The sequence below is a fragment of the Nymphaea colorata genome, chromosome 1 (genome assembly GCF_008831285.2).
Source record: "Nymphaea colorata isolate Beijing-Zhang1983 chromosome 1, ASM883128v2, whole genome shotgun sequence".
Taxonomy (NCBI): Eukaryota; Viridiplantae; Streptophyta; class Magnoliopsida; order Nymphaeales; family Nymphaeaceae; genus Nymphaea; species Nymphaea colorata.
This window is the reverse complement of record NC_045138.2, coordinates 26,899,568-26,919,514: the sequence shown is the minus strand read 5'-3', so window position 1 is coordinate 26,919,514 and position 19,947 is coordinate 26,899,568. Positions and strand designations below refer to the sequence as shown.

At 39.0% G+C, this 19,947-nt stretch overlaps 2 protein-coding genes across 2 annotated transcripts; both read left to right on the top strand.

Annotated features, from left to right (window-relative positions):
- Window positions 1-9,210: 9,210 nt before the first annotated feature.
- On the top strand, window positions 9,211-13,077 carry LOC116266436 (uncharacterized). The gene is made up of 4 exons (XM_031647660.2): window positions 9,211-9,367; window positions 9,489-9,595; window positions 12,761-12,839; window positions 12,927-13,077. Exons 1-4 carry the CDS (start codon window positions 9,365-9,367, stop codon window positions 12,972-12,974), a joined length of 237 nt encoding a protein of 78 aa, XP_031503520.1. The 5' UTR covers window positions 9,211-9,364; the 3' UTR covers window positions 12,975-13,077.
- Window positions 13,078-16,310: 3,233 nt separating this feature from the next.
- LOC116245704 (probably inactive leucine-rich repeat receptor-like protein kinase At5g48380) lies at window positions 16,311-17,232 on the top strand. The gene has a single exon (XM_031617218.2). The coding sequence runs from the start codon at window positions 16,443-16,445 to the stop codon at window positions 17,214-17,216; it is 774 nt and encodes a 257-aa protein (XP_031473078.1). The 5' UTR covers window positions 16,311-16,442; the 3' UTR covers window positions 17,217-17,232.
- Window positions 17,233-19,947: the final 2,715 nt, after the last annotated feature.

The following is a 19,947-nucleotide window of genomic DNA, read 5'->3' as shown; positions in this document are numbered from 1 at the left end:
TTGAGAAGATAAGGGAGCCAGAATTGGCAACGGACCACGAGGAGCTGTAGAATGTTGTTCAGATAAAAAGAAAGAGGATCCAATGAAAGCAGAAATAATTCTCTGTTTCTGTGATTTAGGATCTTGATCTTTCTTCTGCCGCACTCTGATAAGTTCATTCATTGTATTCCACATATGCATCTTACTATCTGTCATTACAATTGATATCAGCACACTGAGAAATGGAATTTCCATCGTTGAACTCGTCCCTGTGTTTCATGGTATCAGATACTTCATACTCTTCCTTGAACAAGATTCATGGCTTTTCCCTCGCCATCTGTGCTGGTGCCAGTAAAGCTTAACGTGGGAATAGATAGAGAACCTGAGCATCAAGAGTCTGCCGGAGAACTGAGTTCACCGCTCATTTACGTTGCACATCAAGGCGCTCCATTGGTTTTGTCTCAATTAGTGATTCTTTTTAAAGGCCATCTCCTCAATTTCACGATGAATCATAACGATGGGAAAATTGGAGTGCCGGCCATACAAGAAGGCGACGTCGCTCAGTCACAAGGTGCATTTAAAATTCGTCGGCCGAGATACCATATTCATCATATAAACATCATATTCATCATATGGTCTCTCGTTCAGTGACTGGATCATTCAGTAACCAACCTCATTCCGAGAGGAGTCATCGGCAAAATAGTCACCCAACAAGAATTTCTTTCTCTAAAACAAAAACATGACATCTTGTTCCTCCTCAACCTATGATTAATATGATCGGTTTCAAAATGGGTTCGCAAATTAAAGGGAAATGCGGATGACTTCATTTAGCACTGTGAAGTTGGTAAAAAGAAACGGTTAACGGAAATAGGATAAAAACTGATAGAATACGTGTGCAACCAAAAAGGCACTGTGACAAGAATCGTGGGACAAATATTTCAGAAGCAATCTTCATTTAGCACTATGAGGTATATGTATACTGAAAAAGTTACACTATTAATACCTTCATTTAACTGCAGTGCATTTTCATCAGTATTACAAGCATCTAGTCAACATACCACATTGTGTCATAAGTACATTAACTACTCAAATGAAAGGTTATCACCTGTAGTGGGACACCAGTGTATGTCGTTGAAAACTAAGATGAACTGAGCATCTTTTGGGGATTTTAGTTTAATTGGCATGAAATTCTTCTTTGAGACAGATCAGCATATGAAATACTGCCAAAAATCACAGGAAAAAAAAAAGTGATTTAGAAATACTCAACGTGACTACCAACATTTATCAATAATACCGCTGACAGAAACATAATGCACAAGACTGAAACCATGTTTCTTGTCTGGTGCATGCACATATGTTTGCATTCATGAACCGTTTCTTCTTGGAATTAACATAACATGCATAATTTTCAGATACCTATATGGAGTTCCATACGACTCCAGTAAAAACCTTGAACCAAAACTTAAAAATATATACTTCTAAACCTGACATTGATTGCACTGGATTTTTCTCATGAAGCTAACAAGAACTTTTAGTTACATGAATGACAAATTACAGTATATTACATTAAAAGATGCCAAAAGATTGGACCACAAAGTTTTCAATAAGTAATAAGTGCAAACACACATGCCACATGTCATTTCAGAAAAAGAAAGGTCGACCAAGAATCACAGATACCGCATCTTTTTCATGATTCCAGAAAAAAATGTCTTTGGGTAGTTCAAGGAACCAATATTGGATAACAAGCATCCATAAAACATTAGAAAAAGATATTTGGATTTTCATACCACTTTCAGAATAACATTACCAATGTTATTCAATTGAATTCAGAATAATATTACCAGTGCTTGCGAAAAAATATTCATTTGTATTCAGATGTAGGAAAAATCAGATTAAATTCAAGTGTAATTAAAGAACAAAAGAAATCCCGCATGCAATCTCTTTGATCACAGGGATCGATCATATCTAAGTACCCCCGTTAATCAATTCTGCGATTGTGCATATATACTTGCAGAGAAATGGGGAGCTCTCTCACTCTCTCTCTCTCTCTTGCAAATGTTTTATCAGGATCGTAGTCCAGGACCGCTTTTAGTTGGTAGTCATTTACCACACAATGCGTTGCTCTGACTTCATTTCTTTCAAATAAGAGTCAAGAACGATTGTCAAGCTCCCCTGACAAGTTCAAACTAATTGAAAATCAACTATCTCGTGGTGTTGGCAATTTAGTAAAATAGAAAATTATGGCTTTGCTACACTATATGGAAACCATTTTTGCACTTCAATGCAAGAGTGCTAATGGAGCGACAGTTTTCATATCTGCATTGGATGCTTAAATTATTATTCAATAGAAATCGGGCTTCTAGAATGATGATAAGATGGAGATTAAAAAAACAGAGGAAGAGAAGGAGCAGCGATTGTTCAGTTGATTGCAAACAGAATAGTTGACATACACTGACGAATTTGTTTGTCGATTTTGGTTGCCTAATTTTGCACACTATCTACAGGTTGTGCTCAAAATATCCATCAATGATCAAACTCAACAGCAGGAAGCACATGGTGACACACAGAAGCTTGAACTGCAGAATTATCAGAGTTGGCAGCCAAACATAAGAAGTTCTAGTCGTTAACTCTAACAAATAAAAGTTAAGCAGCACTAGTATAAGCTATGAAGTAAATGAAGCATACGTTGAACTACGAGGCTGCTCAACACTTTGGAACTTTGGACTATAGAAAGCCATCGATCTGAGAAGCATACAGAACTAAGGATATTCATTGGCACACAAAAGCAGCAGCAAGAAATCAATACAACATCTAGATGCAACAGAGTTGCAAAGCATTTCATATTGATTACCAAAGATTAGCGGTAGCTTATACAAATCAACCAACTGACAAATTTAGCACCAATCCCAATGATCACAATCAGGTAGTATCAGACAAGATCAAGTTCTGAAATTTTAGCAGATAACTTGGATCCACTTCAGTGGTCCTCTACTGGAAAGGTATATCTGTGGCAAGACGATCATGTAGATGTAGGTTGAGTCTCAAAAATTGCAACAGACGTCATATCATTGCACATAGATTTTCACAGAATTTATCTCTCCGGAAGTTCCTCCTAAAAAAGAGGCTATTTGCCCATTTTCACTTGGCATTCTTTTTCTCTTTTCCACCTTTTTTCTACTTCAGTCTTAGAACCTTTACCAAAACAAACAGCATATTTTAAAAACAAAGGAATTAATTTCTGAGATGTTGCTGCTTCTAACACAAAGAAGTACAAATTTGGACCATCTAAAACTAGTTCCGCCAATTAGATAGGATAGCTCATCTCCATCTGCAACAAAATTTTAAGCCTACCATTGCTGGAACAATTCTGGTAATGAAGATGATGATTGCATTGATATGTGTTTGTGGGTGGGTCTTTTTTTACTTTTGTGGGGGGGTGGTGGGTGGGGGGGTTATATTGTATCTTCTGCTCTGCGCTAAAGCATGAAGACAATTGAGCACAAGATTTAGATGAGGATACATCAGACTGCTTCAGACTTGGAATCAGCGGCCACATCGTGGAGGAGACCCAATGACAACCAATATGATGCCCATTGGCCCATGCCTGACCATTCCCTGTGCTGCTGAAGTCTAAAGCCACTGGATCATTCCCTTCAGGAGCATCTATTGTGAACTGTCAAGGTATATTAGATACAGTACTACTATTTACAGTACAAAATCACTGAAAATTTAAAATTAGACTAAAGTTGTGATTAATAAAATCAATGTTTCGTTTCAACAAAAGTGTCTCTCTTGTGGTGCCAATGCTCTGTTTCCAAACTCAAGGATGTTGCTGCAATACCTTATAGGCTTCAACCAGATAGAGGTTATTGTGTACCATGATTGGTATTTGTCCATTTGACCTTCTCACTGTCTCTGATCTTCTTTTCTTCCATTTTTTTTGACCTATTTTACCCAAACCGAGACAATATCCTCAAATCTCGAGAACAACAAAGAAGTACCACAAAAACTGTCCCCCACCACCTATCGTCTGCTTGCTAACATTGAAAAGCATTATTAACATCAGTCCATGACAAATACTGAAAATACTACTTACACGGAAATAATAGAAAATACCACTTAACATCGGACCCATATGTAATTGAACAATAATAAGCCAAAATCAGGATCTCAATGTATGCGCTTGAACACATGAAGCAGTTTATATGTGTGCAGAAATTGGGTATTCATAGACAGTTTATATCCAAGACAAATCTAAACACATAAGGCATGCATATGGACATGATCTTGACTTTAATTTGAACACATAAACGTGTGGTTGTTAAGGACAAATTTGAATATACTTTCCAAAAAACTTTGAACTTCAATTGTTAAGTTTTCTGCATAAATATACACGGCTGCTCAAATAAACTGTTTATTTATTTGTCACGAAGGTGCTTATCAACGTCCTACAGTCCAACACACATCTTGAAACATGCTTGATATCAACAAAAATGTAACAACGATAAATAGAAAAAATGTCCTCCGGACATCAATGAGGAAAAAAAAGTGTCAGGAAGGCCTTGAAGAATAGGCCCCTTCTCGTCCTTATTATCAAAAGTAACAATAGCACCTTCTTTTCCTTAGCTCAATTTTTATTTAACTTTTCTCTTTGGGCCATGTTACCTATCTATGTTCCAAGCTTCTTTAACTGCGAATCAGTCAGTTTGAATTTCCAGAAGCGCACACATGTTCCGCCCTACCAATTAGACAAGATGGGCTCACAAAAGTTGTTCTTATGATGAAAATAATGGCTACCGTTCGCCATAATACTACTGAAAATTTGATCTCGGGATGGCCCAAATTGTTGCATAGGTCGGATGCTTCTCAAGCCCAAAACACTCTATGGCAGCTAAAATTTTAATAAATGCCAAACCTTGTAATTTAGATAATCAAAGAAGAAAAAAGGTGCCCCAGTAACGCCCTGAAGAATGGGACCTTCCTTTCCCTGAAAAATGTAACGATAGCACCATCTTTCCTTATTCTCAAATTTAACAAGATCTATTTTACTTTTGGCTGGGCCACGCTATTGCTACCTATCTATTTTCCAAGCTGCTTTTTCTGCGGCCAGTCAGTTTGAGTTTCCAGAAGCACACATATGTTCCGCCCCTATCAATTAGACAAGAAGGCCCAGCAATCTCACAAAATTTGTTCTTATGACGTAAATGGTGGCTGCCGTTTGATGTAATACTAGCGAAAATTTCATCTCGGGATAACCCAAATTGCTGCATAGGTCAAACTTCTCAAGGCCTAAACATTCTATGGCAGCTAAAATTTTAATAAATGCCAACTTCGTAATTTAGATAATTGCATAAAAAGGACTTTCCATCCACACTAGCTCAGGTATGCACTCAAACTCTTACATTACAAAAATCACTTGTGATAGAGGAACTGTAAGATGTTACTTACAGCTGCTATAAGTATTCATACTTCATGTAGGCATGGATGACGCTGAATTTCTACAATGTTTTCCTCATGATTCGTAGTTTTTTCTAACTTCGAAGTACTGAAACTAATATACTATAAACCCCTGCATATCCATTGATTTTTCTGTAATACATCCGTTACTTTTTATCAAAACCACTGCTAGATCAGTTCAGACAGAAATTTGATACAACAAAAATGGCATTTGCATTGTCCTTGACATAGCATTGTAGATAAAGCTTCTAAAGGATCTCAACGCTGATGAATGCAAGTGGGCGCACGCCGCACATCCCGCGTTCGCATCCGCAGTTGATTCACAGAACAAGCTAAGGCCCCAAGCACCTCACAACTAGTATTCCGAACCCCAAACTCAGTGACCGCTTCCGGTGGATTTATGGGTATCAGGAGTTGATGCACATAGATGTCCAAAATGAAACCATCTTAAACAATCTGCCAACCCCTTGCGTGTTGCTTTCCCGGCGTTTGAAAGGTGAGAGCGGCATCGTACTGACGGCCTGTCTTATGCCATTTTTCGTCCAATCGTTTCTTCGCGCTTGCGCTAAGGTGGGACTCAAAAGTAACATATATCCTTTATTAGACGAGACAGTCCATCTCAGATGAGTCTTTAGAGTTGGTCTGAGGTCACAGGCTAGAGGAGAGGCGTTAGATCTGTTGTCATGCTTCAGATTTAAACCTTTCAAGGAAAAAAAAGAAAAAAAGGTTACCTCCGTTGTCTTGGTGGAGCTGGATCATTCTTGTTGCCTTCATGAACGCTGAAGCTGAAGTCGGATCACACACAGGTAACCAAATCTGAAGTTGGATCATTCTTGTTACCTTCATGAGGAACCATTTGGACCCGCAAAAGGATGGCGGAGGGAAATCTCTTGTTCTTCATTTATCTGAATAGCATTTTGACAATTTCACCATTTCTTCCACATCACTCCGTATGTCCTTCCCCCTGAAACTTAACTACACGCCCCGATGGGCCAGAGAAGTTCACAAGTTTCAGGGGTAAAGGTTTTTCCCCGTGATCTTCCCCTCGGAGAGGGACAACAAATGCGAGGAAAATGACATAACAGTGAAGGGCCATTCAAGATAAATGAGGAAAGACAGGATCTCCCCAACCAAGCGTCTGCAGAATCCAAATGGTGCCTCGTGGAGATCGCAAGATGAGCCGCGCGAAGAGAGACGCCACGGAGACGAGAGCGTTTTCCCAAACCCTACTTCTGCAAGCCTCCTGACCGGATGAGGGATGAAAATGGATTGGTTTTACTCAGACATCCGATCCAGAACCGATTCATTTTGACATTCGGGGCATAGAACTAGAATCCGAAGGCCACTTCGGATTCAGATTTGGATGAAGTCAGATTTAGTTTGGAGGCCGATGGGATCCAGTTCAATCTTTGAAATCATATGATTGGTTCAGATCCGGGCCAATCTAGACCCGGACCAAATTGAAAACTGTCGGCCCACACTTATTAGCTTCCACCAACCGCAAAACCCTAACCCTAACACAGATGGGGGGAGGTCAGTCGTCCCCCACAGATCCGAGATCTACGCAGGAGGCCATGGCGGGAGACGTCACGCCATGATGTCCAGTGCCCGTGGCCGAGGGTTTCAAGCGGTGAAAGTGAAGCCCATGGCCGGCCAAATCCAAGAGAGAGGATGAAAGGATGAGCGTGAACGAGTCTGAAAGTGTACCTCACGAAGCCCTCAATCAAAGACGAGGGTGAACGGCACCCGAGAGAGAGAAATGTCGGAGAGTGTGAAGGCTACGAAGCCTTCATGTCTGGTGCCAGAAGTGAGGGCTTCAAATCCATTTTTCCGGCAGGAAAATGGGGGCTCAAGCCCTCATTTCTGGAACTGGATGAGGGATTTGATGCCCTTATTTTTCATGTTAGAAAGATCAGATCTGATGTATAAGTGTAATCGGACATGGAAAAAAGAGAAAAATGATGATTCGGGGAAAGACATATGCCTGCCGGAAGTATATCCATCCTCTGAGTGTAAGGATCGTTTTGGCCAACCCCGTCAGACACCACCTCGAGGCTCTCAGAAAAAACAGGTATTTTGAGAGGTCACCGGCCGCTCTTTCTCTCTACGGGTCCGACCGATCGAGTAGTCCCTGCAAGCTTACAAAAGCAGATCGATCTCGCTCACGATATGGTCTCCTCTCTGAAGCTCAAGAACACGAGAGACCCACTGGACATGGCTGCAACTTGTTCAGAGGGGTCTGGCGTGTTCCTGAGCTTTAGAGAGGTTCGTGAGCTCCGGCAGAGACTTGCCCCCCAGCCATTTAAGTTTGCAGGGCTACTCTGAGATTTCCATACCCATTTTTTGAGCCGGAGGTGGTGCTTGACGGAGATTGCCAAGGCGATCCAACACCAGATATGCACACGAAAAAATCGGCCGGAGATGGGCGGCGATGACCTTTAGAAGAAAAAAATTCTTCCGTGGGGGAAGCGACGATGGAGGAGAAAGACGGGGGCGATGGAGTTTTGATCGAACTCGTCTTCGTTGGTGCGGATTACATATAGCAATATCTGACGCGACCCGGCGGGCAGTCTCAGCCAACCAATATAAAATTCACCGAAAGTAGCTTTTAATAATAATATTTTATACACCGTTTTATATTCAGATTCGTTGGTTCACAGCGTCCCGATGCCAATCTCTTCGTCTTTCCTGCTACAAGCTCCAAAGATCTCGAGATTTCTGCAGGACTTTTGACATCGTTGGCAGATTATCATTCAATTCATGTATTTAAGTTTTTTCATACTTTGATAATGGTTGCATCTTAAACATGTTCCTGTTTAAATGCAGGATTACATTGAGTAATCTCTCCTGATTACCATGGTTGACATACTAAAATATTAAACTTATCTTCTTTGGTTTGCTGATAACCATGATAATTAGGAACATAATTTTTGCTTCCGGCTAAAATTTTTGGTTGGGTTGGTGAAAAAGAAACAGAATGTGATATTGGTTAAGAACTAAGCTTTTAATAAATCTCTATCGAACCTAAGTTCAAATTTCAATTGACTTAGGGGCGTTTGATAATCATGTAATTTTAGAATCAAAATGCTTATTTTTTCAAAAATTAAAATTTATTAAACAAAAAAGGTATTTTGTTTCTGGAATTAGAAAACTAAAACTTGGAATTTTGATTTCATTCCGGTTTGAAGAAGAATTATGATTCTAAAAATTTTTATTCTGAATCAAAATTCCAAACCATTAAATGCCCTAGTGAATCTTTACTGCCACTTAGTTCCCTATTGTTCATTAGAAAATGAAGTAGGGTTAAACTCAACTAATCAATCTTCAGTTATTCAATGCAGCCACACATGCCCCCTTAAATAATGTTTCTTAACTACTTTGGATCTTGAACCAACGAAAGAAATCGAATAAAAAAGGTCCAGACCAAAAAAAAAAAAAAATGAAAACAACTATGGTGGCCCTAATTGAATCCGGACCCGTACTTTTTTAAGTTTCACCTATTGGATCTGATGATCGGGTCTAAAATCCGGTTCATGCTCATAGCTTATTTTGGTTTTCCTTCTACATGTAAAATGAGGTAAATTGGTTGCATTCTTTTGGGACCTTTAGACTTGGATATCGGCACAAGTTCAAAACTCTACGCCCAACTTGGGAGTTGGATCTCATTAGTACTTGGATTTTACTCTGTATCGGACCCGTCTAAATGGTTCCTGAATTGGGTTAGTGTTTGGTAGGCCCGATCCGTTGACTTGACACGCTTGGGCCTCAGGAGACCTGCTTCAAAGTCGAACCTAAAATTTGGATCCAGTGTGGTCTGGTTATCCCGAGACCCGATTTAGCCCTCATTCACAGTGGTCTCGTCTTCTTCGGCGCGCGAGAGACGGGGAAAGAGAGAGACAGATCTGTGCTTTTTTCCTTCTCGATCTAAATGGTAAAATTCCATCTCCTTTCCTCTTGTTTTTCTATGCCATCTTCGTCTCTCTCTGCACTTGATCCCTCTCATGGTTAATTTGTTTCTGGTTCTTCCCCCTTTGTTTGAAAACTTGGTTCAGGGTTCGGAGTTGAGGCCCATTGGGAGCCCCGTGCCAGTCACCTGGTACCCAGCCCTTGCCGTTCTTCTTGTGGGGATTGGACTCATGATCACCGCTTCCTTTTTCATGTAAGCTTTGATTCGGTTCTCATGTACCGTCCTGTTATTCTCTTTGATTTGATTCCTTTTAGCGTGCATTTCGCATGCTATCTATGTTTTTTATCTGCGTTTTTTTTTTTTAATTTATAATGAGAATTTTTTGTTACCTTTAATATTTTGTTTTTCATAGCCTTCCATCTTCTACATTTTATCAATATTGTGCTTCGCCGGGTGCTCATTTCTAGTTATGATTTCATCATGTAAGTGAGAATTGCGAACATCTGATGATACATAAACCTGATTCGTTGATTATAATAATTTTCTATCCTGAGTTGCTGGATTTTGATGCTTCTAGTAATTGTGGAGGCAGCTTTTGGATTGGAGTGTGGAATCATTAGCAAATTTTGGTCCTTTGCTGGATCAGATACGGAAGTCAAGTTAGATGTTGAAGCACTTTTGATTCTAGATCCAGCTTTAGTTGATGGTTAAATTTCCTTTGAACGTTCGTCTTTGTTTTTTTTAAACTTTGATCCTTTTTGTGTTATGAGAACCTTTTATTTTGTGAATGATTAATTGTTGTCCCCGGCAGTTGATGATCGCAGTTTATGTATCCAACATACTAACAGGATAAGAGATAGGAGAAGTGAGACAAATTCTGAACCTTAGCTATGTTACGCTTATTCTTTGAGGACTATGTGTTTTCTTAAAAATTTTGTCCTTCTTTGCTGGAAAGCATCATCTTCTCTTGCATTATTCTTTGTTAAGCGTGAAGGAGGAATGTCAGTGAAGATCAGCTGATGAAACTTATGTTGTCCAGCATAGGCATCTCACACTGTAAAGTTGTTTCTAATCTGCATACGCTTTAAAGATGGAGTTTCATTTCTGAAAGACGGACCTTGTTTCCTGGAAAAACAAGGTCTGACAGTAAGAGTCCAATGCTCACTTCCTCGTGGAGTATCTTTCTGGCTGTTGACCATGCTTGGTTAGAGGAAATGGCCTATTTGAGTGCTCATTGAATCTTGAGTGTAAGATTGTGTAACAGAGTATGCATAGCAGATTATAGTTCAAGTCAAAGTACAAAGTCCGTATATACATTTGGAAATAGTTTCTGGCGTCTGGTATGTGCAGATAAGACTTGTGTGGAGTTTGTAGGCTGGCCTTAATTGTTAATGGTAATACAACATGAGGATTCTTTCTCAGAGGTGGTCAAGGCTTGAGCCTGTAATGGGACTGCATGTCTGGGATAGATCCTGCTGAAAGCCTGAAAGGGTACCTGGCTCATTCTTGTGTTACTAATTTCTTGTTTTTTAATTCGAAAGCTCCATTGTTTTATACTATAGCGATACATTTTGGTAGTTCTCATGGTTCATGCTTGTGCAATCAAGCAAGCAAAAAGATGGAAGAACATGTTAAAAATTTGATAATATTTGATTGATACCTTGATGTGCTTTTGCGTTTATTGAATTAATCTACTCGTTATACTATCTAGTTGCCCCAGTTAGGGGGATTTTTTTTTTATTTTATACCCTATTATATTTTATTTTCAGAACTTCACATATCCGTTTTTTTTTTTGCTTTTTGTGTGAATAATTTTTTTCATATTTTCTTTCTTCCTCGTGACAAAATGCTGCTTATCTGGTTCATGGGTTTGCTGTATATTTGACTCTCTCTCTCTCTCTCTCTCTCTCTACACATAGACACACAGAAAGAGAGACACATTTTTATTTGTTGATTTAAAAAACAGGAGTTGAAGATGAAGTATCTATATGATGCTCTTGATGATGTTGATTTTTTTTCAGTTTGAGGTGCAACTGGAGCTAGTTTAGTTATATGGTTTCACATTATAAGTTTTTATTTTACTTTATTTTTCATGGGAATCTTTTTCTATAATTTTGGCTGGAAACATTTCATGCACAAGAAGATTTGAGCTCCCCATATAGTTTGACTGCCTATACATAAATTCTGTTCTGGAAGAGTGATTGAAAAGCTAGTTTTGGTTGGAACCTTATTTGCCGGTGTCTGGCCATATTTCTGTGATGTGTTTTTGATAGGTGATTAATTTCCTTGGTTTTTATGACAAAAATGGAGTCCTTCTTGTTTGCCATGACTTGACTAACAAGCGAGCCTGGTGCAGTGCTACTTATATAAGCAAAACTACTTTTGAGCCCTTGGACCAAACCTATGGTTATGGTCTGGAAGATCATCCAGGCCATGGTGATACCTCTTAGCTTGGTTGTGTTGGTTGGTTTAAAAGCATCAAATGCTTCTCTGAAACGTGCAACCATAAAAGATAGGGCCTTGTGCTGGCTGAGATAGAAGCATGCTGCATCGAACTTAACTGTTAAGGAAGCAGTCTTAGTAGGCTTGCAAGTGGATTTCGGTGACAGCTGGCGAGCACTGCTTTAGTTATAACTTAAGAATCTGAGATTAGGATGGTTGCTAATGCTGCCTTGTGCTTCTTTTTCCTTGACTTCCTGTCACATGCCCGATTTCTTCTTGTCAATGAACTATTAGTCCTTTTGAAACATGTATTTTTCTCATAGGATATTTTCCTAGTTGAGGGGTGTGCAATCCATACTCCGGAGGGCTGCCTAGATGAATTAGCATTCCTTTCGAAACGGATTATAGGATATTTAATTGATCTCTGACCTGAGGCTGTGATATCTGCTATATAGGTTGAATCTGTGCCTAGGCACCTCCAAAGGGCTGCCCAGGTGCAGGTCTGGCACCTTGAAGTGCATGCTTGGGCGAGAACCCTGTTAGGCACCCAAGACCTACTTATTTTGTTTTTTTTAATGCTATTTTTTAAAGTTTTTAAATTTTTAAAGCTATCCATAGGTTTCTGAGTATCAACTGGGGTGATCAATCCTGTCTTTGTCCTGTGCTTTGACATGTATGCCTGCTCTAAGGATTGTTGGTGAAATTTCTAGTACGTGTCTCTTAAAAGCCTTCAAAGTATGAGTTGCTGTGTGCTTTACTGCTTTCTGTTTGAAAATTAGCTTCTAAAATTATTGCAAATGGGTGTCGTCATCGTTTTCTATTCAACATGCTGAATGAGTTGAAGCATTTGGTTGCATTAAGTTTTCTCGGAAATAGATACACGGAACAATAAAATATTTTCCTTATTTTTGCCTTCATTTCTGTTTTCCTATAAATCAATCTGGTTCTTATGGACATTATTTTTTTGTCGTTCAGTTATGAGGCTACTTCATCCAGGCGTAATCGAAGTCTGTCCAAGGAGCTCACAACTGGTGCTGTGGCTTCTCTATTCTTGGTAGGTTATTGGAAGCTTTCATGGGTTTGCTGCTGTATGTGGTATTTATGTCTTTGAACTCATGTCTTCCTTCGTTTTTACTTGCAGGGTTTTGGTTCCTTGTTCTTGCTCTTGGCTTCAGGAGTGTATGTTTGAACCTTTTTTGCATGAAATGAAGTTTGTTGGACATGTAGGATGATGAGTTTGAATACTACATAAAGTTATTGCAATAGATAGCGCTAGACAAATTTTGGATTTCTCTTTTCCTCTCTCTGAAATTCTGAACTCGTTCATCGGACCTGAACAACGTTTATTATTGTCAAAGATGTGAGGCTGTATTCTCTATTTGGTCTGAACATAGCCGCGACTTTTGTTCAACATTTGAGCCTTAGTGGACCTAAACAGGCATAATCTCTAAAAGCTTTGTAACCTTGATAGGGGCGGCTGTTTTGATCATGGATGATAGGCAAAAGGAAATCTAGAGATAGAGAGGGAGAGAGGCCCTGTCTCATTGCTCCTTCCTGTTTGGTCCTTGCTTTTTGGCGATACGAATGGGAGAGTTAGGAGTACGAGAAAGTTCAGTCGCTGTACAAACTGTAAATACGAATGCATCTTTTCTCTTTTGGTTTGTCAAATGTTTCCATGTTATGAGGGTACTCTTTAACGGAAACTGTGAATCGCAAAGTACGAGCTTCTCATTGGAAGTATTTTAAGTTTTTAACTATTGTTTCCATGGATTTGAAGGCACTCTTTCACGAAACACATGACTAATTGTTAAGGACATCTTGTCTATGGCCATCAGACGCAAAATAATCTCGCTTTGGTCATACTATTTTCTTGCCACACCTAATGCATAAAACATTACCACAGACAACATGCTGGAACTATCAAACAGTTTGTGTTTGGATGCGGTGATTTAAGATTTTAGATTTCAAGATCTTGGATCGGTGGTTTCTACCAAGGTTTTGAATCCTTTGTTTTAAGGATGCAGAAATTGTGTTTTGAAATTAATGGGTGTTAATTAACAGCCTTTAGGAAAAAATCTCTTCATATAAATCAAGGATGAAACTGTGCCTAAAAAATTGCTGTCTTGTTATTTTATTGCAAAGTCCTCAACGCCTAGCGTAATATTTTTCAAAGCGCCATAATCAAAACTTCCGATTTTTTGCGGAAATATCAGTTTTACGATGACATACCTGATAAAAGAACACCCGCGATATCATCGAATTTTATCACAAATTTTCTCGAGAAAAAGGAAAATGTGTGTGTCTCTCTCAACATAGCCCTTTAGAAGATCCCAAAAAAAAAAAAAAAAGCCAGCCAAATTTAAACCCAATTACTCAGATTCAGATTTGGATTTAGATTTTACTCCAGACAGAGTTAAAATTAAAGTCCTTCTAAGCACCTTTGCATCTGAATTCAAGTTCATGAAATTTGAGCCCAGTTACATGTGAAAATTGGATCTGAGACTTATCTGTCGATGGAGTCCGGAAATATCCACTTGCAGGTTTCGTTTAGTTTAAGTTTTATTTCATAAAGCTTGGATCTAATACGAGTCCAAACCGTTCAAATCCCCAGTGTTTGGTAGGAAGCGAAATCACATCAGAGAAAATTTTAGAATTTTGACAGAAATTTAAGCAAAATCATGACTCGGACAGAGCGGAGGGAGGGGAGGGGCTGCCTAGGCCATGGCCCCAACCTAACTAACCTAAAAAAAAAAATTACATTAGAAAAATAAAAAATTGTTAGTTGTGCAATGTATTTTTTTTATTTGGGTTCAGTTTGACCCTACTCAAATCCGAGGTTAAACTACTTGGCCCGCCCTGGAACAAAGTCAGCAGAGAGCTTTTGATGAATAAAAATTGAAGAAATTGACTTCCAAGCACCACCATTTTCCTACTAAAACAAAATTTCCAGCTTCGTGACGCTGACCAACAAAAACGCGTTGGGATAAATGGGTGTCTAGAAGAAGAAGAAGAAGAAGAAGTGGGTCTTCTTGAACTGATTATGATGATGGAAGCCAAGTATAAAAGTGGGTCATCTTGGATTGATAATGATGATGGAAGCCAAGCATAGAAGTGGTTCTTCTTGGATTGATTATGACATACAGATCGACCAAACATTTTCTGTATATTTGGCTTCGCTTCTGTTTTCCTATTCATCAAAGCTGGTTTTTGTGGACATTTTATTGTCGTTCACTCGTGAGGCTACTTCGTCCGGGCGTAACCGAAGCCTGTCCAAGGAGCTCACAAAATGGTTAGTTCCTTGTTCTTGCTGTTTGAAACATTTCCTTCTTGGAGGAGAATTGAGGTCCCGTCTCCTTGCCCCCTCGCGTTTATTCAAACATTATTTCATTGTATTACACATATAAGAGCTAAAATTCTCACTCAACCCTTGGTCCCTCTAAGATACAAAGTCTGATTTTGGTGTTACATCCGCCACCCTTCAACTTCACAGTAGTTGACCACTTTTTAGTAGTACAAAGAGTTGATGTCTTGAAGATCGAAACGAAGACTAGTGACTACAGCCTTTACTCCATCCATTGCGCCGACCCCGTTGAGAGATCTCTAACAAGGATTAGAAATTCCCATTATTTCTTGAAATTCATGGGCATCATTAAAGTCTTTATAAAATCATCTCTTCATCTCTTCACATCAATAGAAGAGAAAATGTGCCCAAAAAATCCAATGTTATTTCACTGCAAAATATCAATGTCTAATCTAATATTTTCAAAGCGTCATAACCTCAAACCTCAAACTTTTGGTTATTGTGGAAGTATACTTTTTATGGTGACATACCTGATAAAAAGAACATTTGCCATATCATCGAATTTGATCTAACAAGTATATCACAAGTTTCTTGAGAAAAAGAAAACATCCCTCTCTAACATAGTCCGTTAGAAAAACAAATGGACAGAAAAAAGTTGAGAATGGTATTAGAGATGTCATTGGTTAAATTACCAGCCAAACAAAAAAAACCAATTACTCAGCCACAGATATGATTTTTATACCTGAAAAAGTTAAAATTAAGGTCCTTATAAGCCGCTTTGCGTCTTAATTCAAGATCAAACGAAATCTGAATCCAGTATACACGTGAAAATTCGATATGAGGATTATCAATGGAGCCCGGAAACATCCGCTTGCTGGTCCACCTCAGGTTCAAGTTGGATTTGGTAGCCGCTTGGGTCCAATATGAATCTAAACTGTTCGCATTCCTAAGCTTTGGCAGGAAGTGAAAGCACATCAATGAAAATTTTGAAATTTTTGGTGACCAAGTCCAAGAGGACCAAGACAGACCAACTTGAACGGCACGGCTCGGAGTTCGGAGGAAGAAGCAGAATGACTGAAAGTTTGCCGTTTTCCACATGGTGGGGATGAGTTAGGGACAGGCGTCCTTGACATGTCAACTGTCTATCATAAATATGACTTGCACTTTTGGAGAATAAAAAGATGAAAGAATTGAGTTCCAAGCACCAACATTTTCCTACCAAAACCATTCTTTCCGCTTCGTGACTGTGATGAACGAACGCTAGTTGGGATAAGTGTGCATGTAGGAGAAGGAAGGAGAAGAAGAAGAAGAAGAAGAAGAAAAGAAGAAGAAGAAAAGGGTCTTGTTGCATTCGTGATGATGGTGGAAGCCAAACATAGACGAATGTGTTCTCTATTTATTGTGGTAATTTTGTTGATGAGCATACATAACTGCCATTGCACTCAATCTGATATAGACTGCCTGAAATCCCTGCAACAATCTTTAGACGACCCCAACAACTCTTTGGCGTCCTGGAAATTTCAGAACAATTCAGAAGGATACATCTGCAACTTCGTTGGTGTAGAGTGTTGGCACCCAAACGAGAACAGAATCCTCAACATAAGACTGTCCTCCATGGGCCTCCAAGGGCCGTTCCCCATTGGTCTAGCGAAGTGTACCAGCATGACAGGGTTGGATCTTTCAGACAACCAGCTTTCGGGGCCCTTGCCCACTGATATTTCACATTATGTGGGAGTATTGACTGCATTAGACCTGTCCAAGAACAAGTTTACTGGTGAACTCTCCGATGATCTTAAGAATTGTGTTTATCTCAACGTTCTCAAGTTGGATGGCAACCAGTTAACCGGCGAAATTCCCAGTGGAATTGGGCAGCTAAGGCGGCTCAAGACTTTCAGCGTTGCAGGTAACAAATTAACGGGGAATATTCCTCCATTCGCGAACCCTCAACCTCCTGAGAATTTTGCAAATAATGAAGGGCTCTGCGGGTCTCCCTTAGCAAAATGTAACTCGAAGAAGCAAACCCGTGTTATAGATTCTAGAGCTCTTGGTGTATTCCTCTTCATTTTTCTGCTCTTTGTCATTGTTTTGATGCTGGTTTGCTCATTTGTTTGGTTGATCTATAAGAAGTAAGTACAAATTTTGAATAGAGATCTGCTCCAACTGAAAGGATTGTGTAACCTAAGTGATTTCCTCTCAACATAGTCGTTTGGAAGATCAAGTGAAAAAAAAAGAAAAAGTGAGATATGTATTGGAGATATCAGCGTTAAAGATTTGTTTAATGACGAACGGATGTTTACCCAACTCCTGTGGTTCAGATATGCATTTTGTATTTGACAAGAGCTGAAACTAAGGTCCTTGTAAGCAGCTTTGCCTTTGAATTCAACTCAAATTAACTCTGAATCCAATTACAAGTAAAAATTCGATATGATGCATGGTTCTGAGAAGGTTCGAAGTAGGAAGAAGAAAGGCTGAACGTTTGCCCTTTGCCCTGTGGTGGGATTGAGTTACAGATATGAAGTGCTTGGCATCTGACCTTTCTTTGTCTGAAATTATGACGATCAGAGACCTTTTACTTATTACCTAATACAAAGACGAAGAAATCGAGTTCCAAGCACCACCATTTGTTTTCCTGAGCTACATGCCATGATCACGAACTTGAAGTACATGAGATCTGCTCCAACCGAAGAAGAACTGTCACACCGACGATCACGTATGTGCAGAATCAGAAAATCAAGAGAGACTATCGCTGATGGCTCTCAAATAAAGAAAGAGAACATCGTGCTCTAAAACTGAAACAGGAAACGGTGATGAAAGAGGGCCAGAACTCATAATAATCGTCGTTGGTTAACACAGTCTTTCTGTTTGTAAACTTGTTTCAAGAAGTACGAGAGACTTCGGAAACACGGTCTGTATCTTTGTAAACGCAGACTAATCCATGCCTGTGTAGACTTGGAAAAAGTGAAGCATTCCTAAATCCTAATTGGCAGTGCTCCCTTTCACGACCATATTGAAAATGAACGAATCTGCTATATTTATGCCATTGCCAAGTCTAGAGTCGGATTTACTTTCAACCGCCTCCGTTTGAAGACAATCCAATTTTAGACATTCCTTCACACCATCCAAATCCGACATAACCAACATCGATAGAACTATAAACTGTTGTCAAAATTCAACAATGGTGCGATACCATGTCTCAAGAAATTCAGGCTCTCAAAAAAGAACTGAAAGCGGACTGCTGTGGATCTGAACATGCTATAGATTGGTCGCTTGAGTCTATGAGATACAAAGAAATCTTTTACAGTTGGATTGAAGGGTACCCTCTTGTCATCCAAATGTAAAAACAAGTTGAAGGTCTTGACTTGACTGTCAAGATGCCATGTTCATCATCTATATGGTTGGTTGAGTGGAAGTAGAGGCACTTGGGTTGAGTGGGGGCCCGATGTGGAGTCGGTATGCGTTTGCTTTATGTCATTATAGATCTGGGGAGGAGCATAACGTCCGTGGAAATCAAAGGTCCTCATACTTGTACAGTATTAAGCACTTCAAATTAGTATTATATTACCAATTTTAGCTTTCTTGTGTGTGCGCTATGAAGATGAAATGCATATTGTTGGTTAAATTATTAAATTGATTTCAGTGAAGCATAAAGATGACTTAGAAATTTACAGTTTTCTTCTCTTAGTCTTTGCACCAACCGCCCAAAAGATAATAGCAATAAATTGATTGACCATTGAAAGAGTTTACAAAAGGGAAATCAAAACCTTTGAAATTTGAACCACTCGACGACATTGATGCCTTGATATTCCATGATCTTGACACCTCATCCTCTTGCCCTTCTATTTTTTTTAATTCATAATGAAGAGTGTCTATTCAAGTTTCATCTAGCTTTCTAGAAATTAAAAACTGAATCGAGTCCAACAGAAAATGGATGGATTCAGCTGAATCCATTTGCAAAAAAAAATTATTATTATTATTATTATTATATATTTAAAATAAATAAAAAATGTAGTACAAGACCATCTTGTCCAGTGTTGAACGAGTCCCATCTTTTGACCGAGCCCTGCCAATTCTTTGGACTGACACCCTATTTAGAGTGGGTCCGTAATCCTGGCGACACTCCGACAATCTAGTACTAGATCCAGATCCAGATTAAAACTGGACCGAGAATCCATTGTTTGGGAGAAAGTGCCACACCTCGTTTTGATGAGAAATCAAGCTCTTTATATTACTCTAGGATAATTAATGGGCGATCAACTTCCTTTATAGCAGGATTCCTGCAAATGTAGTTAAGAATTCATTTAGCCTTTAGAAAAAAAAAATGTATGTATTGTTTTAAAAACAAAGCGAAAATGCTAAAAATTTTATCGTATTTCTAGACACATATTCGTCTGCATACATCACATAATTGTTTAATCTGAACTTTTTATCTAAACCCAAGTCAAATGGGCAGCAAACTATGAACACTTAGCTTGCTATAATCTCTCGCTAGATGTGTAATCTGTGCTATTATGAACTTAATTACCAATGAAACTTACTTAAATGTAGCAAAACATACAAATTCTAATGGTATCTGCAACATTTCCAACGTTGCGGCAAATGTAGTCTATTTTGGAAGGAGTGAAATCCCGGATAATAAAGGCTTTCACGTCTTTCTTGTGGAAAATTTACAGATATGATCCAATCTGTCAACCAAGTCGGCGCCATCTTCATGTGCCATAAAAAGCATTTAATTTTTCCTTATCTTGGTGAGATGCACAGCAGGTCCCTACCACATTAATACATTGTGCTAGGGGCAAGCGTATTTATATGTATTTTTTTATTTAGCTTATAAAAAAAATTAAAAAATTATATTTTGATTTAT